At 40.2% G+C, this 24,466-nt stretch overlaps 1 protein-coding gene across 2 annotated transcripts in view; it reads right to left on the minus strand.

Annotated features, from left to right (window-relative positions):
- Positions 1-24,466, minus strand: part of NELL1 (neural EGFL like 1) — a 755,117-nt gene that overhangs the window by 22,670 nt on the left and 707,981 nt on the right. Inside the window, exon 16 of one of the 2 annotated variants that reach the window (XM_033118969.1) lies at positions 22,226-22,366. The exons of the other annotated variant lie outside the window; for it this stretch is intronic. Coding sequence (XP_032974860.1) covers positions 22,226-22,366 — 141 coding nt within the window. The remainder of the gene's footprint in view (positions 1-22,225; positions 22,367-24,466) is intronic. 2 annotated transcript variants of the gene reach the window in all.

The following is a 24,466-nucleotide window of genomic DNA, read 5'->3' on the forward strand; positions in this document are numbered from 1 at the left end:
CAGAGCTTAGGGGTTTATTAATGATAAACAAGATAGAGCACAGATGCCTCTCCCATAGCTAAAGTAGTATTACTGCTTTTACAGTGGTCGAGGTAAAAAAAAATCCAGGCTGCATATTAGGTAATTAAGTGAAAGAAACCAGTAGAGAAATCTGAGGTCTGATGGGGCTTGTAAGATGCAAGGCTAATGAAATTTCAAGCTGCATAGTATGTTTCATGTCCAGAACAAGAGAGATGATAGCCGTGCTAGTCATGCTACACTGGGGTGTTCTATGTGCCCTTTAGAGTACAAACTATTAAGAGTGGGTTGACACACTTAGCACACATCAGAAGAGACCTACCAGCATAGTGACGGGCTCAAACTCATCTTGCTTTAATGAAATGAGGGGTTCAGCCTGAAAAGGTGAAGACTGAAAGAAGAGACCAGTGAGCTACAGTTTCCTTTATTTGAGATGCTATTATGTATCTTTTCAGAAGAAGTTCCAATGGCCCCACAGTGTTGACTCTTCACTCTTTGTTACTGTCTCCGATGTTTCTTGAGTCAGGAAGAAACCCTTTCCTAAGGTGTTCCTCTTACTGCTCAATGTGTAAGGTTACTCTCCAGTGACTCAACTCACCTTTTCCTTTACTGAGCTGACTCTTCTAAGCAATGGGTAAGGGAAACACCTTGTTTGGGCTTACTCTTGCCTTATCTACTCCCTAGGTCCAGTCTTATTTCCAAGTAGCAGCTATTTCCATGTATGCACCTTCATCCTTTCCTAAATATTTGGAAGCTTGCATGTGACCCTCTCTACAAAGCCTAAATCCTGAAGGTGCTTATGACCATTAGTTTGCAAAACCAGCACCCTTTACTTAACAAAATATTGTAATAAGTATTATCATTTCAGTCTAAGAGCTCTCTTTTTGACCCTTGTGGGATATAATATTGCCCTATTTATCTTCTGATTTCTTTATTCATCCAGTCACTGGTACCCAACTGAGGCAGGACATATATAGCCTAGGAAATTGACAATCCCCTCCAGATGCAACCTCAGATGCCTCACTCGTTACACAAGTACAACATCAGATGCCTCACTCGTTACACGAGTAACAAGTGACTCTCCAGCACCTGCAGTTGGAGAAAAACAAGAACAAGTTTTATCCAGCAAGACTAATTCCTATGACTGGGGATCCGATGCTTAGCTAATTTATAATGGCATTTGCATTGCGGGCACTCCTATTCCCATCATGCATCTCATTCTATGACAGTTCCAGAGGAACCAAATAAGGAAGAAAAAGAGGGTCCCACCCAGGGGAAGGAGATGAATAAACCCCATCAATGGGACGTTACCAATCCCCACCCAGGAGGGATAAACACCCCTGATCCTGACTTTCTTGGAGCGACTTGTTCTCTAGTTCACCTGCGCTTCCCTCTTAAGTGTATACTTTCGTTTCAATAAACTCCCTGTGCTTTCCTGTGACTGTCTCGCTCTTGAATTCTTTCTTGAGTGGAGACAAGAACCTGGTCACCATTGCTCCAGGTTGACATCACACCATCATTAATCAATTAAGTAATTATACATACGTTGAACATCTACTGTGTCCTAGAAATAGTGCTAGAGAGGGGATAAAATGGGCAAAACATGACCCTATTAGCATGGACCTTACAGTTTTTCCCCCCATATTTTAAGTTATTAACCTTTCCTCAGGTTCCATCTCTGGTCTTTGTTTCTCTATCTCCTCTGGGGAAGCAGTATAGCATACCAACTAAAACTTAAGCTTTGGAACCCAGCAGCTGTGGGTGCCAGTTAATGTGACCTCTTGTTCCAGTTTGCCTGGGACTGAGGAGGTCCCTGAGAGAGATGATTTCTCACTGCTAAAACCAGGAAAGTTCCAGGCAAAGGGGACAAATGAGTCAACTACATTCCAGTCCTATCCCTGAAACGTATTGTTTGTATGACTGGAAAATTTGCTCAACCTCTCTGAGCCTTGGCCCATCATTTGAAAAACTGGAAAAACATCCCCTAGGATAATCTGGTAATTTGAGTAAGCACGTAAGACAGTGGTTATCTTGTAGTAAATGCTCAAAAATGATTAGCTTCTGTTATTGTTGTACATGTTACTATGGTTTCTATATATTTTTCTCTCACAGAGATCAACTCACCTCATGAATTCCACGGCCCCACCTCTTCAAAATATACTCAAATCTGTACCACTGCCCCGAGCTCTTATTATGCAGCCAACTCCCACTTCCATCTGATACTGAGGATTTCCATGTGAATTCTGAATTCTCAGATTTTCACAGATTTGACTAGTGTACTGTGTAGCCAAACCCAGAAATGCTAACACTCTAAGCTCTTGCTGAGCCCTTGGTACTGATATTAAGTGACTAATATTGAAAGAATAGTTTTCTGACACTCCATGAACTTACATTTGTCTCTGACTATTTTTTTCCCCCAAGCGGTACAAATTTAGGTGTTTTATTGCCGATGGAGAAAATGGTTTCTTCTAGGTAGGAAAACAAGAGTAAAATAAAAGCAGAGTAGCCTTCTAAATTAACCAAGTTGGTTTGCTTTCTGCCATGAACAAGTCATGTTTAACTAGTGATAAAATCTGTTTAAAATCAATATAATTTTGACCAGTGGAGAGAATAAATAAAAAAATCTATAAATGTTGAACTGTGTGCTATCCAAAGAGAATTTTACTGCACAGAGAGGCTATAGTATTTATGCCAATAACCCTAGATTCATACATTTTTATGTATCTGCTTATCAGTGGGAGGGTGAGTTGTGTTATAGCTGTATCCATATCACAGAGAAGTAGAGCAGATGTGTTTTTTACAAATTATTAAATGCCTAACACTGAGCCATACACATTCTGTTGTTATATTCATTTTATTGTTAAATCTCTTTAACAAAATTTCACTCTCAATTGAAAAGAATTACCGTCCTTCACTTTAATTTTATGTTGCCTATATCTCCTTATGTTGCCTTAACTGTGAACACACTTATCTATTTTCCTTATTCATTCAGAACTAATATTCTGGTCTTATTTGCGTTGTGTTTCCCACAGTGTCTTTCACCTACTAAGAAATACATAAACACGTGTTAAATTCGAATCTGGTTGAGCTATGATTCAAAAAAGAACCCTGCCCTCTGGGGCCTCATTTTCTCTTTAGTAAAATATAGGAGTAGTATAAAATATTTTCTAAGATCTTGTACACTTCCAACCTTATATGATTGCTTTCCACCTTCGTTGGACTAATTTTATAATTCCAGTGTTACAATATGAGTAGTGACAGATGGAGAACAGGATAGAGGCAAAAGGAAGAACCCAGCTTCAGGATAACAAAGAGATTTCTTAGAATTAAACAGTTTTCTTGGACATTCAATATTCATTGAAACACCTCTTGTCTCTCTTAATGAGTATTTGCAAGCAGATGCCAAAGAAAGAACGTAATGAAGGAAGCAGCGTGGTTTTCTTGTCTGCATTGAAGCCTCAGCAATGTAATCCTTTGTGACAAATATACACAGAGAATCCTGCCAGGGTGAAAACCAAAACTCTCTGTTTTGACAAATCATTCTCTCAAGCAAGCTGTCAGATGAGAAATAATTTCTTCTATCTTCTACACCAAGGAAAGGTCTTAGGCACAGAGAGGTTGCAAAGTAATTTCATTTACTACCAGAAATATTCTACAACTTACATAGAAATCAAAGGTCAAACAAACAAACAAACAAAAAAACAAACCAACATTGTCAAAGGTACAATTCTAAAAAGTAAGTCTCAGTCTAAATAACAAGAGGGTCAGATTACAATGCCCCAAAATTCAAAGACCTTCCACACCTATTATTGTCTCCTTTTACCACTCTGTTTATTTTGGTCCCTAACTTCCAGAAAGTGGTCAAAGCTCTTCCAAAAACTCTAGGTCACTGGAAGAAGAGTTAAGACAGGGATCAAGGACACCAATCTAGACCACATTTCCAACAAGGGCAGTAACTGCTGAGAAGACTAACAAGCTATAAACACATCTTAATGTGATCTCATGGTGTCTTTTCATAGATGATTTTTTTCTCTTAGACCTTCTTCCTTTCTTCATATTTCTTCTAATTAACTGATTTGGTAAAAACAGATTTGGGGCTGCCTCCTATTTTGAAGAGATATTCTCTGGAAATATCTAGAAGACTTTTAGTGAAATCAAGGGAAAATGAAGCAAGGAGTAGGAGTCTTGAGCTCACTCTGCTTTACATTTTTGGGGGATGGGTTCTGTTGTTTTTGAATTTGTCTTTCTGTGTGTTTTGCCCTAAGGGAAGTGAAACTATAAGTGGCAAAATTAAGTTGGTTTCCAACTAAAAGCAAAGGGGGCCACTGACAAAGATTGCTCCTTGAGCAATCTCTAGTCCAGCTCCTCTGAGCCCTCTTCTGGACCAGGCCTCAGCCTTGGCCTATAAACACTACAGAGTCTAATACACAAATGATTTTGTGTACTCCACTCAGCCACATTAAAAAATACTACCATAGTTTTTTGAACAAACACTAGGATGCAGCTCAAGTCTGCATCTCTAAGATGATGACTCCAGCTCTCTCAAGTTCCTGCCTGGGTAAGCTCAAGGCTGTCAAAAGAATTTTCTGTTGATTCCAGCCAACACCTGAAGATAGGACCCTATCTCCCAGGCTCTGTGATAGCATAGGAGACTAACTTCAGTAAGAGCCCGTTAACAAAGCCAGATGTGATTTATATGGACCAATGCCCCCTTACTACTTTTTGTAAATTTCAAATTCCCTGACTCTACTCAAACCTCCATTTTCCTCCCTCATTCTCCTTTAAAATGCCAGTCACATCTACACAAATCGAAGTTGAATTCAATCCACACTAGACCCTCTTCCCTATTGCAGTAGTCTAGTACTGATTAAAATCTGTCCTTACCACAGGTTCTGGTCAAGATAGTGGAATAGGTAAACACTGCACTCACTTCCTCCCATAACCACATCAAAATTACAACTAAACTACAGAACAAGCATCATTGAGAACCACTTGAATACTAGCTGAACAAAATTTCTATAATTAAGGATGTAAAGAAGACGCCAAATTGAGACTGGTCAGAGGGGCTGAGATGCAAAATTGGAAGGTCCCACACCCATGGTGTGGCGGTTAAGAAACGGGAGGGATATCTTGGCTGAGGAGGTCTTTCCTGAGAAGTGAAGGGTCCCAGCTCCATACTGGCCTCCTCTGCCCAGGCCTCCAATTCTGGGAAGAGAAATCGCCATAATATCTGGCTGTGAAAACAAGTAGGGACTGTGTTTGAGGAAGACTGAGGACTACAGGAGACGTAGGCATTGCAGGTCTTAAAGGGACCGTACGGACTCACTTGTTCATAAACTTGCTCTGAGCTCCAGTGCTTGGGCAGCAACTTGAAAAGTGCCAGGGACATAGGGGGAGGGAGTGAACTGACAAGCTTGAGGGCTGGAGGGGCATGGGTCAGGGCAGGTTTCTCCAGCAACAGAAACACTGGCAGATGCCACTGTTCCTTTGTTGGATCCTCCCTTCACCAGCCAGAAGGTGCAGGCTAAGCTCTCCATTAACTTAGCTCACGCCGTTGGCCCCATTCTGGTGATTCCAATATCCCACCCAACCCGAATTGCACACCTAGCGAAATTCTCTTCCAGCAGCTTCTCTATACAAGTGGCTTGCCTCGGCTCATGCTGCAAACTTTCCTAAAATTAAGGTTAATAAACCCCCAACAAGCAGCATCTGGCCTCAGCATGCCTGATAACTCTTGCTAAGTGACCATAAACCCAGCACTAGTAGCAGCCGGCCTTGGTTTATGGCCTAACCTCTCTTGGGCACCTCTAAGCACAGCACAGGCAGCAACCAACCACAGTTCACATTGTAGCTCTACCAGGTGGGCCCAGGACTGGCAGTGGACGAACATGGCTTGCAAAAGAGCCAATCCCAAGAGGCCTGAAAACCAACATACCTGGTGGCCAGCATCAGACCACAGCAGAGCACCACCCAACCAGCTCCACAAATGACAGACCCAAAAGGTGGCCTTTGTAGGCACCAGACCCCTGCTAATGTGAAACCTGCTCTGTGGGGACAGACCCTGCACAACAGCTTGTCCACTGTAATCAAGGCCAGAACTCACAGTCAGCCTGAGGGTAAATCCCATCAACTGATGTGGCAACAGCAACCAAGGCTCAACTACAACACACCTTCCACACAAGGGACAATCCTGGAGCACCTTGTGCAGTAGACTAGGGAGACTGTGCCACCAGGTCCCATGGATACCAACTACACAAAGCCACTATGCCAAGACGGGGAGACATGGCAGATCTACATAGAAACAAACACAGGGAATCAACAAAAAAGAGGAGTCAAAGAAACTGGTTAAAATAAAAGAACTGGACAATACTCCAGAAAAAGAGCTAAATGAAAGCATCCATCAGATCCAGAGTTCAAAATACAGTTATCAGGATGCTCGGTGAACTTGGGGAAGAATAGATGAACTCATTGAGAAGTGCAACAAGAGATATGAAACATAAAATGGAGACAGAAAATAAATAACGAGACAGAAATGAAAGATACAATAACTGAAATGAAGAACACATTAGAGGTATCAACAGTAGATTAGATGAAGCAGAGGATCGGCATCAGCATCTTGTAAGACAAGGTAGCAGAAACATCCAGTTGGAACAGCAGAAAGAAAAACAAATAAAAATGAGGTTAGTTTAAGGGAATTCAGGGACAGCAGTAGGTGAACCAACATCCACATCATAGGGGTAGCAGAAGGAAAAGAGATAGAGAGCAAGGGATTGGAAACCTATTTGAACAAATAATGACTGAAAAGTCCCCTAATGTGAAAAAGGAAATAGACATACAAGTATAGGAAGTGCAGAGTCCCAAACAAAATGAACCCAAAGAGGCCCATGCCAAGACACATCATAATTAAAATGCCAAAGGTTAAAGACAAAGAATCTTAAAAATAGCAATAGAAAAGGGAGCTCAAATAAGACTGTGAGCCGATTTCTCAATAGAAACTCTTTAGACCAAAAGGGATTTGCATGACATATTCAAAATGATGAAAAACGAAGACCTACAAACTAGATTACTCTACACAGCAAGGCTGTCATTTAGAATGGAAGATGAAATAGTTTCCCTGACAAGAAAAAACTATAGGAGTTCATCAAAACTGAACCAGTATTACAAAAGTGTTAAAGGGACTTTTTAAAGTAGAACAGATTAAAAATATGAGTAAAAAAATACAGGGAAGAAAAAAATTCTCACTGAAAAAGGCAAACATATAATAAAAGCAGGCAACTATAAATCTAGTACAAATGTTAAAAGGCAAAAGGAAGATCATGTATAATTATAATAAATTATGAAATATACACAACTACACACACAGAAGAATAAACAATAATGACAAAAACATAAACATGGAGGGGGATAGGTAAAAATTGTAGAGGTTGTATAATGTGTTTGAATTTAGGTGATCATCAACTTAAAATAGACTACTATAAACATAGCTTGGTATGTAGGAAACATATGGCAATCACAAACCAGAAATCTACAAGAGATATATAAGAAATAAAGGGAAATAAATCCAAACATAACACTATAGAAAGTCATCAACATACAAGAAAAGAGAGGAAGAGAATAAGAAAGGAACAGCGAAGATCTACAAAAACAATCAGGAAAGAATTAATAAAATGGCAATAACTACATACTTATCAATGATTACTTTAAATGTCAATGGAATCGATACTCCAATCAAAAGACACAGGATGGCTGAGTGGATAACAAAACAATACTGATACATATACTGTCTGCAAGAGACCCACTTCAGGTGGAAAAATCACACACAGGGATGTAAAGGGATGGGAAAAAAATGTTTCACGCAATTGAAAACCAAAAAAAGTTGGGATAGCAATACGTGTATCAGACAAAATAGACTTTAAAACAAGGGCTGTGACAAGAGACAAAGAAGGACATTTCATAATGATAAAGGGATCAATCCAACAAGAGGATATACCTCTCATAAACATTAACACACCTAAATGTATAAAACAAATATTGATGGACATAAATGGAGATGGACATAAATGGAGAGTTAAACATTAATCTTAAGTCATATTAGAGGATTTTAACACCCCATTGACATCAATTGATAGATCATCAAGACAGAAAATCAACAAGGAAACTGTCTTAAATGAGACATTAAACCAATGGCCTTAATTGATATTATTAGGACATTACACTGAACACAGCAGAATATGCATTCTTTCCAGTGCACTGGGACGTTTTACAGGATTGACCCAATGTTAGGCCATAAAACAAGTCTCAATAAATTTAAGAAGAGTGAAATCCTATCATGCATATTCTCCTATTACAATGGTATGAAACTAGAAATCAATTACAAGAAGAAAAAATGGAAAAACACACAAACATGTGGAGACTAAATAACATGTTACTAAACAATGAATGGGTTAACAACAGGATCAAGAAAGAAATAAAGTTACTTTGGAGGCAAATAAAATGGAGAACACAACTGCTATTCTATAGACACAGCCCATAGCACTTCTAAGAGAGAATTTATAGCAAGAAACAAGTAAATATCAAATTAAAAAACAAATCTAAACTTTTACAACTAAAGGAAGTAGAAAAAGAGAACAAAGCTCAAAGTGAGTAGAAGGAAGGACATAATAAGATCAGAGCAAAAATAAATGAAATACAAGTATAAAAAAAGAACAGAAATGATCAATGAAATGAAGAGCTGATTCTTTGAAAAGAATAAACAAAACCGATAAACCTTTAGCCAGAATCATCAAGATAACAAAAGACAGAAGGCCAAATAAATAAAATCAGAAATGGAAGAGAAGTGACAACCAATATCACAGAAATACAAGGATTATCAGGAAATACTATGAGCACTTATATACTAACAATTCCTAAATAAACATTTCTCCGAGATAACATACAGATGGCCAATAGACCTGAAAGCCGCTCACATCATTAATCATCAGGGAAATGTAATTAAAACTACAATGAGCTATCATGTCACACCTGTCATGAATGGCTATCAGCAGTAAGTCAACAAACAAGTGTGGTGAGAAGGTGGAGAAAAGGGAACCCTAGAGCACTGTTGGTAGGACTGCAGATTGGTGCAGTCAATATGGAAAACAGTATGGAGGATCCTCAAAAAAATTAAAACTAGGACTACCATATGACCCGGCAATTCACTTTGGGTATTTATTGGAACAAATCCAAACACTAATTCGAACAGAAATATGCACCCCTATGTTCATTACAGATTATTTATAATAACCAAGATGTGGAAGCAACTGAAGTGCCCGACAATTGATGATCGGATTAAGAAGATGTAGTACATACATACAATGGAATATTACTCAGCCATAAAAAAGAATATCAAACCTTGCCATTTGTGACAACATGTTTGAACCTAGAGGGTGTTATACTCAGTAAGATAAGTCAGATAGAGAAAGTCAAATACCATATGATTTCAGTTACATGTGGAAACTAAAACCAAAATAAACAACCAAACAAAACTGAAACAACTCATAGATACAGAAAAGAAATTGATGGTTGCCAGGGAGGGAGGGGTTTTGGGAGGGGATATGTGAAAAAGTAAAAGTGATTAAGATGTACCAATTGCCAGTTATAAAAGCAGAAAACAGTTACGGGATGGAAAGCACAGCATAGGCAATATTGTCAGTAATATTTTAATAATTATGTATAGCTGTCAGATGGGTATACACTCATCAAGCTGGTCACTTTGTAAGTTACATCAATGTCTAACCACTATGTTGTACCCATGAAAGCTAATATAATATTGTATGTTAATTAAGAACTGAAAAATAACTTAAAACTAAAAATTTGTCCTTACAATGTTAGTGTGTGGCTTTGTTTATATGGACACCACACAGGCTGCTAGAGTATAAACATAGAGTATAAACAAAAGGAATTTTTGCAGTTCAGCCATGGTCCAGCTGAGCTACTTAGAGTAAGCTGCAATAAAGGGCTGATGCCCTCGTGAGTGGTAGAAATGATTGCAAGGAGTCCCTTTATTAATTCATTTATTTGACAAATATTTACTGAGCATGTATGATATGCCAGATATTGTTCTAGGCATTGGGGGATACTATAGCAAATAAACACGCTCAATTCCTGTCCTGGGAAGGTTAAATTTTAACAGGATAAGGCAAACACCCACATAATTCCTTCCATGTATCTTTCCCACTATGGATGGCCAGGACCTACAGATGCTTGCGTCCTGGCCATCCCTAGGTACTTTTACTGAGTCATGATTAACACATTTTTATGAAACAGAGATTTCTACCTTTTTATTATGTATAATAACAACAACTTACTATGCTCTTATATGCAGCACAGTATAAGAGCATAAGATTAACAACTTAATCTTATGCTCTTCCGATTTTTTCAATATCCTTTCAAATTCATGACCTAATTTGTTCTGAGAAAGATTCCCATATATATTGCCACCCCCACATGCCCTACCGCCAAGAGGAGTTAGTCAGTTTTTCCTTTAGTCTCTTGTTTTTATTTATTTAAATCTCTAGCTGCTCCACAGCTCAGCCTCCCCTAACCCCTGCCCACCCTCCCTTCTCCCCTTTCCAGATACAGAAGGACATTCCTCTTTAACATTCCCACATGGACTAATATAGACCAGACCCTTTCAATAAATGCTCATTGAACAAGCGAATGGTAATTTTTATGCTCACAGTGCTTATCTGGTCCGAGTATGACAGTTTAAATGTCCCTGCTCATAAACCCACAGGTAAATATTTCACAGCAGCATAAGCAACCTCAGACTAAAACTAACAATTCAATATTCACGCAAAAGAGTTGGAAATGCCAATCTCTGAGTCACTGCATTAGACATGATCTTTGGCTCTAACAGAATTTACAGAAACGAGCCAGACGTTTTCTGTAATGACACATTTGTTCACACTGTGCTTCAGGAGGCAGGAAGCTGACAACTAATGACATGGTCTTCCACTACCCAAGGAGTGCTCAGAAAACTGACACAGGGAGGCAGATGAACCTCCCCGAGTCCGCATGTAGACTGAGGTGGGAAATGCTGAGACACGCGACCAGAGTGCTGACGGGAACGCACGGGAGTCTGGACCCTGATATTTTAACAGTGGTGTCTCCATTGTGGGGGTCAGTGTTGTTCGGAGATCCCAGTGAAACTACAGTTCTGCTTTCTCCCAAAGCTGCTCGTAGTACACCCATATACACAAACTGCATTACAGTTCCAGGGCATTCATGGACCCCCTCGGAAGGCTTTCGAAGAAGAAACCCCAAAGGAAGTGGTTTGCAAACTTGAGGGGACAGCAAAATCAACTGAAAAGGGGGCTCGTAAGAAACAGATCACAAAGCCTGATCCCAAGATTTGCTGATTCAGTAGGCTGGGACGGGGAAGGGGAGAGAATTTTTCATTTCTAACAACTTCTCAGGGGATGCTGATTCTGCTGGTCTGAGGAGTACATTTCTAGAATTATTGCCCTAAACTACATGGATCACTGAGTTCATAGGCAGTAATGTTTAGCCAACTGTTTTTTAGGAATATCCTATTCATTCTGTTGTTGCTCAGTTGGAATGGCTAACTATTCAGGAAGAGAGTTAATAAAAAGTCATTTAAAACCGATAAAGGAGATTTTGCATGGTATAAGCTTCAAGATCCCATGTAGGAAAAAAATCAAATTACTTCTATTGTTGCTTCATCTTTCCAAAAATGCCAAGTTCACAGTGAAAAGGAGGCCTGAAAGAAAACCATATCCACCCTGCAAAACACCATTTAGGGAAAAATATCGGTCTTTTCCTGTGTATCAGCCAACCGTTATTCCTCCTGCACCAGCCAGCGCACATTCTACCCCTCCAATAAAGCCTTCCTCACAGCTCCCATCTCCACTTGCTTCGTTTTCCTAGAAATCCCACTGGGCCTATTCACACAATGTAAAATTGTCACCAAGTGACTCTGGAGACCTGCGTCACTCCTCTTTCTATCCCTACACTTTAAAGAAGCAACTGGCTTCTAACCACTGCTCCTGAGTTGCTGTGGCCTGAGACATCACATTACCAAATCTTCCTCTCCTACAGTGGAAAGCACAGCAATCTTCTAGATATTATTAAAAGATTAGAGGTTAGGATGGAAATATGAAAAGAAGACAAAATATCTATTCAAAAGAGAAAACACGTTTGTCAAAAACCTAAGAACTTGGCACCATGTAGCTTAGGGACAAACCAGCTATTCATGCCCAACAAGACTTTAGACAAATAACTCAATATAGTATGGTAGAATTGGGTGATTTACATTTTTAATGATTACAGCAAAAAAGAAAGTAATAGACAAAATTTCCTTATACCAAAATTAAATAATAGTATAACATTGCCGGTGCCAAGTAGTGCACTCAATCAATTTTATTGCAGAACTGGAAAAATAAAAAAGAAAAAGAAAAGAAAAAACCTTCTTTTGAGCAGCTCATTATTCGATTATACTGAGTAAGGGAGGTTTCCTAGAAATTCCTAGAGTGGGCTATAGTCATTTTGAGTTTTCAGTCAGTATGTACCGCAGAGTGCCAAATCCACAGGATGCTTGGGAGAAAAAAGGGTTTTCAAGCTAAATATACTTGGGACACTAACAATGCATGGTAAAGGCTCTCAAAATTCCAGCAGTTAATAAATCAGCTTAATTCTATTCATTTAGAATTTCCCCAATATATTTCCTAATAGAACACGCTGTTAAAACATATCCCAGCATTAGTGTCCCGACACTGGGTCCTAAGACCCAGACTTAGCTAAATGCCATGTTGGAGTTTTGCTCCGGTTGGGTTTTAACCATTGATGACAATAAAGGGAAAGAGAAGGATCCAATTATGCAAAATCATTTTGCTGTCGCTCTGCCTATGCCAGGAAGAAACCAGACTTCAGTCAAAAATATGGGGCCTACAAAGCAGAGCTGTGCTTCTTTGTTCAATGCAGCTGGGGACGGGAGGTGGCCAAACTGCTTAGGTTTCAGCTGCTGAGCCAGCTTCTTCACCTGCCACTGCTGCTATAGCTCTTCAGGTACGCCTATCTCTTGGACTCATGAGGTTTTGATCCCCATGTCTGTGATTGTGCACCATCACGTAGCAATATTAGAATTTCCCATCGCGTGGAGGAAATCCACCTCTCAGCAGGAGAACACGTTGATGTACTCAGGGTGACCTCTCAGATGGCATCATTCTAGATGGCTCTCTTTTGTTCAGTTATGGGATGGCCCCCGGAATATACTGGCATGGAGCGGAACTTATTCCTTCTGTACACACAGGCAAAACAAATTGAGAATTCATGTACTTTATACCACAGTGTATCTACAAACACAATGAAGTGGAAAATGAGACAATTATCTGAATAATCATCACTATTCACACCTTAATTTAATCCTTTATAAGTTACCTCTAATTAATAAACAATTGACTGAGGCACCTGGGAGAGTAGAAAGAACATGGGCTCTTTCACACATGGCCGTGCTAGTTGATGGGTTTCTCCTCATTTGCTACCTGGCTCACAGGGGTTTTTGAAGGTTAAATGACATATAATTGACATTAAATATATACAAATATGGCTGTCACCTGTCACTTATACAGCAAGATCTCAGCAGGCAATAAGAAAGCAACATTCTTATTGTGTACTATTTCAAAAGTATTAAACATGTATACAGTCTTAGAAAGCATGTTGATTATTACGTTTCTGGAAGAAGGACCTACCAGTTAAGAGCTGTATGACCATACACAAGATCTGAACACCTACTGCACATCTCAGTTTCTTTGTCCATTAGGCAGATGTTATGACAACTCCTACCTGGGGATTTGTTGTGAAGATAAAATTAATTAGGAAATGTAAAGCTCTTAGAAGAGCACATAGAATATGAAGTAATCAATTAATCTTTGCTATCAATACTTAGTTTTATACCTATAACATCCTTACCCCTCCCATCTTTCAGGTCTAATCGTCCCCATGCAGTCCGGCATGACTATTCTTTGATTCCCCCTCGTCACTTTCTTCCCTAATTACTTGCATATTTCAGTGTTGACCAAATAATTTTACCGTTAATTATAACCAGTATCAGAATGCTACTGGTTGTTGTGTGTATGTTGATTTTTGTCTCCAATTTGGTGTTTTTTAAAGTCCCTGAGAGATGAATTCTCTGCATCATCCATACCATCTAGCTTAGAGCTAAGACCACAGCAGGCTAATTTTTAATGAATAAAATACATATAACAACATTGTAGTACTTATGAAGCTTTTTTTTTTGTTGTTTTTTTTTAAACAGCTTTCTAACTTTCCTCCTCTTTATTATTACCCATGTTATCCTCACCTGGACAAGAATTGAGGGCCCCTGGCTCCCTATACACTAAGCACTGCTTCAGAGTCCCAAGTTGTTTCGTCTGCTCCACACCTGACAACTGCCATTAGGAAAGTGTTTGAACAATAGACCATTATCACTGAAAATATACCAAGCAGGGCCAGAGCAGACCCTGTAGTTAGTTTGATGCTCTGGTAGGATACTTCACAGAAAGGTCTGGTTTTCGTTCCGAAGTTTAAGTGGCGACGAGCCCATAGTCCTGCAGGTATCAACCCACATAAGTTGAGGGTGAAAAAAGAACCTTGGGCAGACGCCTGAGTGGAGGAGGTGGAGGCACTGCCGCCGCCGCCGCCGCCGCTGCCGCCGCCCGGGACTGCTGATCTACACGCAGTCCACCCGCGGCTCTCGCGCGCGTCGCCTTCTCAGCCGCCCCGGCAGGGGAGAGGGAGGTTCTTCATCTAGCCAGACATCTTGGCACAGCCCGTACACTTTTCTTCAACCCCTGTTGACATCTTACCCGCCCCCTGCCTCAGTTTCCTCATTGACTGCTGGCATCAGGCAAACAGGATCACAAAAACTCACTCTTCCAATGACATATTCCTTCATCAAGCAGAAATTGACTGAAATGAAAGGAGCAGGCTGATTGGAAAGGGACAGCAACCTTAGAAGCATCATCGTGGGAAGTTGGCTGAATGAAAGAGGATGATGGAAATTATGTGGATCACAGAAGATAGTTATTATTGTACCTGTTAATTGTTTATTAGACATTAAAATGAAATATGAGTGCACAAAAAAAAAAAAAAAAAAGAACCTTGGGTTTATACCTGAGTTAACGCGATGAACTCTATTCTGCCATCATTTTGTGAAGTGTTGGTCACCGAAACTGAGGAGGTATATTTGCCTTCCCTGAGGAGTACCCAGAGTATATCCAGTTTATCCTAAATGCTGAACATCCTCAGGCTTGTGTATGCATGGCAGACCTGAAAGGAGCAGGAAGCTTCCAGAAGTTCTGATGGGACCCATTTCTCACCTGATTTAACATCTACAACTGTGTGTTAATGACCGCTGTCCTTTGTCTACTCTGGATTCAAGCACCAAAAATGCAGAGAAGGTAATGACAATCAGTGGAAAGCTAGGTGATATTATTGTCAAGGCTATGGTGATATCAGATTAAGTGTCCAGAACCCGCCACCTTAACATTCTGCCCCTGGTCTAGAAGGAAGGGCCCAAAACACTGCCCTTGCGTCCAGTGGATAAAATAATTTCCCAATGCTCTTGGTTCAGACAGAACAGTGCGACTCTCCATCTGAGTCTCACTCATGTTCTCTCATTCTCACTTTGCTTTGTCTCACTGATCTCCAGCTGCTCCGCTTAACACCTCCGCTACCTGTGGGCTCATCGCTGGTCTTTCTCCCTTCCAGAAAGCATTACAGTGTTACCATATTGAAAGCAGAAGCTTTGGGATCAAACATACTGGAATATGACCTTTGTGTGCCCTGTATTGGCTAGGGAATTTGGGACAAGTTATTTTAATTCTTGGGACCTTTCCTCATCTTTAAAATGGTGTAATAAGATGCATGCGTGTAGCATGAGGGCTTCCCTACTATGGTAGTTGTGAGAACTCAATTAGATAAAATTCCCTGGCACAATGTCTGGCACATCCCGTAGGTGTTCAGTTCGTGATAATGGCTAACATTATTGAGCACTTAGCATGTAAGTGCTGAATTGTGTTCCCTATGTTAGCTTATTTAATCCTCACAATTACTCCATAGCAACTTATGAGGCTGGCACTTTTGTAAATTGCTTAGAGCAGCGCCTGGCACAAAATAAGCTCTCACTCGTAGCTCTTATTAGTATTACTATTGCTGTCTTCATTTGACAGGTGAGGGATTTGAAGTGACGGGAGGTTAAATGTTGACTATTATTATCTACTACTTGCCAGGATATTTGCATAAAGAACACTTATGCAAGAAAAGAATTTCACCAGCAAGTATTTTTTTTTAATCATTGTATACTAAGGAAACTAAGGCTTAGAGAGGTTAAATATCTTGCCAAGTGCTGTTCAGCTAAAAAGTAGCCAAGCTGGGGTTTGAATCTAGGCCTATACGGACTTAAAACGTGCCTCCCCAGTATATCACACTATTACTCACTGAGGCTTCATTACTCCCTACTCCCTCAGTGAGTTTCATCACAGGGAGCATCTCTAGCTTCCAGCCTCTTTTATCTCCATTCCTATGAGAACCAGGCACTGGGTAGCAGAGCCCAAATCATTCTTAGGCCATTTCAATCAAGCCTGACACATCAACCAGTTAAAACTGAAATTTCCAGGCCGGCCCGGTGGCTCAGGTGGTTGGAGCTCCGTGCTCCTAATGCCGAAGGCTGCCAGCTCGATTCCCACATGGGCCAGTGGGCTCTCAACCACAAGGTTGCCTGTTCGACTCCTCGACTCCTGCAAGGGATGATGAGCTGCGCCCCCTGCAACTAAGATTGAACATGGCACCTTGAGCTGAGCTGCCAATGAGCTCCCAGATGGCTCAGTTGGCTGGAGCGCGTCCTCTCAACCACAAGTTTGCCTGTCATCCCACAAGGTATGGTGGGCTGTGCCCCCTGCAACTAACAATGGCAATTGGACCTGGAGCTGAGCTGCGCCCGCCACAACTAAGACTGAAAGGACAACAACTTGTAGCTGAATGGCACCCTCCACAACATTGAAAGGACAACAACTTGACTTGGAAAAAATCCTGCAAGTACACACTGTTCCCCAATAAAGTCCTGTTCCCCTCCCCCAATAAAATCTTAAAAACAAACAAACAAAAAAAACCCCTGAAATTTCCACCCTGAGAGAGTCCAGAAAAATCTTTCCTGGTTGTTCTGTGTTGCTTTGCATGTTGATGACAGTTGCAGCAGCTGCTCTGACAAGAAAATCTCTATTGGGCCATTTACAGTGACCAGAAAACAGGCTCCGGCATCTGCGAACCTGCTTCCTACAACCAAGTCCCATGGAAGAGGCAAACATGGGAGGCCAAGAGGTGCAAGGTCCCATAAGAATGGTGTGTCATCCTCGGGTATGCCTTGGTCAATAAAATGGGGTTTATTAGGGTTTGAAAATTGTGTTTGAAAAAAAACAGTATGACTAATACAATTTAATACAATATAAATTTACAAGGGATATCAAAAGACCTCAACTGTATTCTAGGCTATAAAGAACTGATGAAGAAGATAGCCAGACCTGGTAAGTTCCACAAAAGAGGTACAACCACATAACTGTGGGGACATATTAGATGAGGCATTTTTTTATTATTATTAGAGAAAATCTATGATCATGGTTCTCTACAATAACTGAACACTTTTTCTAATCACTTGGCGACTTAAAATAAATGACCTCAGTCTAAGTCCTATAACAGATCAACTGAATCAGAATCTCTGGTGAGTGTGTCACATCCTTGATATTGTCAAAAACCTTTTCAGGTGAATCTACCGTAAACAGGTTTTAGAATCACTATTTTAGGGAGTAAGACTTCACCAGGATTTTGACAAGTGGAAACGGGGAGAGAGGGATGGTCAGGGAAAAGCATCCAAACAAGGGAATACATTGAAGAGAGTATAGAATTTGGCAAGAGTGAAAGATGTGTTTGAGGAAGCTTGATGATCCATGCAGAGTATGAGAAGGAGCAGAGGAGAAAAAAAAAAAAAAAGATTTATCAGCAGAAGCAGGATCACGGAGACAGACTGACATCCGAGGGAGCTTGACTCTTATTTTTAAAATATGTAAAGCCTTGCTCTTTATACATGCCATTGTTAATTATGGATTAGTTCTCATTTCTAAATGACCCGGATAACTATGCTAAGATAAATAAGCAGTTGCTAACAACTTCTATGTTAAAACTGAGGACCACGGACTTCCACCAGGGTGTTCAAACACAGAGTGCATTGTACCCTACAATGAAGAAGGAACAATGGATCACCGTCATCTTCTTCTTCTGCAAGCATCACGTAGAGAATTTTTGTGTGCCTCTCTTTCATGAAATTATAACGATGGGGGCCGGCACGACTCTGCTAACTTCTCAAGAATGGTGATTCTGTCTGATTCTACAATACCTAAGATTAGTCGTTTCTTCAATCATATGATCTACTTTAGGAGAAACAGGCACATGTTAAGCAATTTTGGTCACGAAATAGTAAATCTTGTGTGGGTACTGTTCTTTATGACACCAATAACATTCGACGCTTAAAGTAAATGATGAAGCAAATAGAGCAGGAGTTATTATCCTCATCTGACAAAAAATGGCATGGAGTGACATGCAACTGTTCTCCTAAAAGCCGACAACTGCTACAGTTTAAATTCTAACATACGCTATTGCCACTATTATCTGGGGAAAAAAGCATAGCTGAATATATGTTGCTAAAACACTTAAAAAAATTTTTTTAAAGATTGTTTTAGATGCTGCTTTTTTAAAACTGTAAGCATTAGTAACTGATGTTATTTACAGCTTATTCTGATGTTATATTTTTCAGTGCCATTAAGATAAGTTCTTATGATGCAGAATATTTTTGGCCATAAATCCCTCAAGAACAGAGATCTTATCTCGTTCATACCCATGTTCCCAGAAGGCTTAACATAGTGCTGATGTGCTAGTTATTCTCAATAAATATTTTTTCTGGTATAAAAGACTCCACGATTTTGTGATAGTTAACATGTATGTACCACCCTCTACAGAGCGAGGTATGCCAACTAAATAGAAAATAAACCCTACCGGATATGGTTTTGATTGTCTATTCCTTCAATCATTTGACACATGTGCATCAAATGCCTACTATGTTCCTACATTGTTCTAGTGGATGGAGACAGAGTGGTGAAAGCCAGACCAGGTTTCTGCTCTCATGGAATTTGTGTACTTGAGGCAGAAGGCAATTACACATGTGTATGCACAGTAAACTTGAGAATAGAAAATGCTATAAAAGATGTAAAAGAAAGTGATATAATAAAATGACTGGGGAATGACTAGTACAGACAGAATAGTCAGGGAGGATCTCCTTCAAAAAATGGCATTGCAGCTGAGAATTACATAAAACAAGAACAGGGCCATGCGACAAGATAGGCGTCGAGTGTTCCAGAAAGAAGAGAATAGCAAAAGCCCTGAAACTGAGTGAGTTCATCGTCATGTTCAAAAGATCAAAAAGGCTGACATACATAGGGCATGAGTCCAAGAGTTAGGCAGGGACAATATTACCTAAAGCCTTGAAGCCCATGCGAAGAAGTTAGAAATGTATTTATTTTACGTTCAATGGGAAGGCAAATAGGTTGTAACAAAAAAGTGACATGATCTGATTTCACTAAGACATATTCTTAACCAACAGAGTGTCCTCAACCACCAAACTAAATGATGCTCATATTTCTCTTAACATGAGACCCATTTGAAGACCCACTTTATAAAGATATTTTCAAAAATGTGGAAAAGGGAATCCAGATTAATAATTACCCAGATTAAAGATGCCACTAATAAACACAACTCTGTTCCCTTGCCAAGGAGTCCCATTTGCTGAAGTTCTCCTCTGCAGATCAGTTCATGGATGAACAAAATGCCTCTGTAGAGAGTGCAGGAGCCCTGCTTCACCAGGCACGGCACTCAGCATGACAGAGAAATCAGCAGGTGAGGGGACCATGGCGTCTGTCATCTTTCGGGGACATTTATGAGAGTGACGGGGTTCTAATTAATGTCCTTGATAATTACATCAGAACAACAAGCGTAAACTGGGATCTGTGTTTTAGAGTTACACTTGACCTAGGCTTGAGCACAACTTGGTACTCAAGTTGTGACTCAAAACAGCTACATGGCTGGGAGTGAGGTGCCATCCTTTCTGTGACTGCGTGTCTTTATTTGGGCAAATGCAGTGGTTACATTTCCTCCTTTACTGAGCACCCACTAGCAAAGGGCATCATTGAAGAGATGGAAGAATAAAGCTTAGTTGATGCTCACAGTCTAGTCATAGAGTATATAAATTGTATGGTCGTGTAATTAGTGAAGCTATAGAGATATGCACCAGAGTAAAAACTCGAGTTAGCAGAGGACAGGAGTGATGAATCCTATGAAGACATCAAAGAACGCTTCCTGGGACCTGGTGATACATGAGCAACAACAACAAAAGCCATTGGATTTAGTCTTATTCACATAGCATCTATTTACACTGAGCTGCACAACACACAAGTTCCTAGTTGCAAACAAGAATAGGAAGACCCAGGATAAATGAAATCTTCTTGCTGAGGGCACAAAGTATTTTAACAATAAAAGAAGCTTGGATAGAATATGGGGCAGAGTGCTGAATATGCAGGAGTATTTAAGATAATAATAACTCAAATTTATTCAAAATCTAACAGATATCAATTCAATTAATTCTCACAACACTCATATGAACTACATGAACATTTCCATCTTACAGATGAGATAACTGAGGTACTGACTACATAAGACCCAAGGTAACCATTGGAGAAGAGGCAGAGCTGGAACTTGACTGCACGAAATCTGGCTCAAGGGTCTGTGCTTCTTTTTTTATTTTTTTCTATTATATTTATTATGTTGAAACACAGTAGTTGTTTCCTGGTAAGGGGGCATGTTTTAACAACAACACTGGGTACCTCTCCACAGTAATTTCAAAACTGCGGTGGACAATTCATGCTGTGTGCCCATTGCTCCTGAATTCATCTTTGCTTTAGGGTAACCTCAGGGGAAAAGTTGGAAAAACACTAAGTGAATCTTTGTAGCAACTAAGGAAGGAAGGAAGGAAAGAAGGAAGGAAGGAAGGAAGGAAGGAAGGAAGGAAGGAAGGAAGGAAGGAAGAAAGGAAGGAAAGAAGGAAGGGAGAAAGACAGGAAGGAAGGAAGGGAGAGAGGGAAGGAGGGACGGAGGGAGGGAGGGAGAGAGAGAAAGAGAGAGAGAGAGAGAGAGAGAGAGAGAGAGAGAGAGAAAGAGAGAGAGAGAGAGAGAGAGAAAGAGAGAGAGAGAGAGAGAGAGAGAGAGAGAGAGAAAGAAATACAACCAATTCTAGTTCACTAGTCTGAACTTTGGAAACCCATGGTTAGAATGTTTGCCCTCTGGGTCTGTCCAAATCAGCATTAAGAATTCAGCTGAGTCCACATGACATGATATAACTGGATTGGCTGAGGTTCGCATGGAAACAATTACATTTTTGATCAGCTGTTTGTATTTCATGAAAGTTGTCAGGTCTTGAAGGTGAAGAACTCCATCTGTTAACTTCCTCTATTCAGCATTTAACAGAAGCACAAGCAGACAGTGATTAAAGAAGATCTTGCAAAGGTGATGGTGGTATAATAGCAACAATAAGGTGAATGCAGCTATATGATGTTTGTGCATCAATTCAAAGCTCACGCTCTTTAAATATATGGTATCCCATTTAATCCTAACAACATATGTGTATTATTATCCACATGTTTACATATTTACAGCTGAAGGCTCAGAGAGGTGCAGCGACCACTGCAGTACAAAGGCTATGATTTAAACGAAATTTATGAAGTCCGGCAGTATTTCCTCCTCTCCCACAGCTGCATCTCAAACTGTTAGAAATTCCAGTCATCATGGTTTCCTTAGCAAGAAAGAAATGCCTTAGAATGCCAGTCCAGGCTTTGTCCTCTGACTGCCCCAATTTCTGTATAAAAATTCTAAAGCCCCACATGGCATAATCCGTGGCCTAATCCCTCAATTGTAGAGAGAGGAAATTTGAAAATTGATGAGTTAACTAGTGAGGGGTCAGATTTTCACACTGGGAGCTGAATAGAGGACAAAAGCAGGCTGCCCCTCTTGCAAAGGTCCAGATGGATGGAGGGCATGGCTGAAAACTGCTTACCAACACAGGACTCCCCGGACAGTGAATAGGTCCCATCGTCATGGAAACCGCTTCTGCACTCACAGTGGTACCACCCTGGCAGGTTAACGCAGCGGGAATGGTTGTGGCACTCAATGATTCCCTCTGTACATTCATCAATATCTGCCTCAGAGAAAAACACAAGCCCACCAGGACATTAATTTCTTTCGACACGAACCTTCCTAGTAAATACCTAAAACATGTTGATGTCAACATACCAATTAAAACTGGTTAGTCACCTAAAATGGAAGTTACAGTGTTACCGTGCTAAAGATCTGGCTGCCTGCTGCTTGAAAAACTCAACAATCAAGAGGCAAGTTTGGCGGAAAGAAAAGCAGGTGTATTGAGAATACTGGCATTGTGGGAGGATGGTGGAACTCCTGACCTTAGGTAATCTCCCCGTTCCTAGACCGATCAGAAGACGTTACAGGTACACAAGAAGAACAAGGGAAAGGGCGCGTTAGTCATGTGCCTCATTCGGGACAACATCTCTTGAGGTCCAGTTTATTCTGCGATGGTTATCTCAAACCTGGTCTTATGGGTGATTCATGTCAACTGACAGAATCACAGCCAAGGATTGCAGCCTGGTGGCCAGTGTCTGTATGGCTGAGGGCTGACTCAGGTTCTTGAAAGTTAGTTTTCTGTGCTTAGCTCAATTAACAAGGTATGCATGTAGCCTTCGGAAAGCAGAGTCATTAAATCGGGCAGGGAGGGACAGCAACAAAGAGAAACCAGCTGAATAGCAAACTAGGAGGTGAATCAAGCTATAGGCTGACTAAGTTATTGATTTCTTAAGATTCACCCTTACAACAGGAAGAACCAAATCCCATTTGATCTAGAATCCAGATTTTAAAGCTTCATTTTTGAATGCTTTCTCATTTATTGAACAATGAATGAGAGCTGATGGTCATGAAGACATTCCCAACTGCAAACGCTTTGGCTTCCAAATCACCAGAAACTAAATGGAGGACGTGTGGCATGATTTTGTTATTGAGCATATACGTCTTTTTTTTTTCCCCCTCAGATTCAATGATTCCAAAGTAGACATTTCAGATATTACTTGGTACTCTTTGAAAATGTCCATGAATAAGTAAGTTTAGGAAACTCTGGGTTACATAGTGTTAAACTGACTTTTTTTTATATTGCAGTCTCAAAGACTTACATTTATATGCCCTACAAAGCTTAGAAAGCAGAAGAGTGATATGCACTATTTCCCAAATATATTTATCTGAGGAATGCTTTTTTGGAGGGATACCTTAATATATTGGAAACAAGTGTTCTGGGGAGCACAGTTTGGGAACTACTCTTCCAATTCTTTTAAAATTGTTGATTTACTTGTGAACTTGATTTATGATAGTCAATCATAGATCCTTATTCTTCAGATGTACCTGATGAAAGAAAATCTTCTAGGCTTTGTTTGCTCTAGGGTCTGGCTTTTTAGAATCAGCATCAGCAGATGTCTGAAGCCTGAATCACGCATGAATTCGCTAGCCCAAAGTCTTGACTTTGAGCTCAAGGAGTTGACACCATTGCAGAAAGATGAGTGGTCAATTGTTATACCAGGGTCAGCTCATTCTCTCCATGTAATTATTTCTTGGAATATATAATAGCCATTGTTGGCCGCGAATCTTCCCCTTGTTCTCTAGAAGTATCTGAACTGTGACAGTCTTATATGAATAGAAATCTAATATTGGGATGTAACACATAAAGATTAAAACAAACTTTGGAGTCTTTTTCAACAATTCCCTGCTATAGGCATCAGCTCAGGTCAATCAGCTACCAGTGGTTCTATTTCCTACACAAGTCCTGAGTTGTGAACAGAGCTGTGAGTGTAGTTAGAAACTTGTCACTCTCGTCTGATAGCATTTTAGCCAAGTAAAGAGAAAAATGGTATAGCTCTTTATTCTGGACAACTCCACCTTTGCCTTTTTCTGCCAGCTGCCACCTTCTTCCTATATGGCTTGAATCAATTCAGTCCATACAATCCTTTGACATATAACATCCCTTAGGTTTCTAAAAGCAATCAGCTCTCAGGATCTAGTGCTTCTAGGTCACCTTCAGCTATCGCAGTCAGGTTTTGTGAACATTTATTATAAATCCCCAGAAAATGAATTTTCAACAACTATGTTGTCATTTCTGAAATTTTACAGGTATTTGGTTCTGTAGGACACACACCTTAGGTCACTCAAAATTTCAAAAATTGAAACAGACAAGTGACTGGAG

This window comes from Rhinolophus ferrumequinum, chromosome 11 (assembly GCF_004115265.2).
Source record: "Rhinolophus ferrumequinum isolate MPI-CBG mRhiFer1 chromosome 11, mRhiFer1_v1.p, whole genome shotgun sequence".
In the NCBI taxonomy this organism is placed as follows: domain Eukaryota; kingdom Metazoa; phylum Chordata; class Mammalia; order Chiroptera; family Rhinolophidae; genus Rhinolophus; species Rhinolophus ferrumequinum.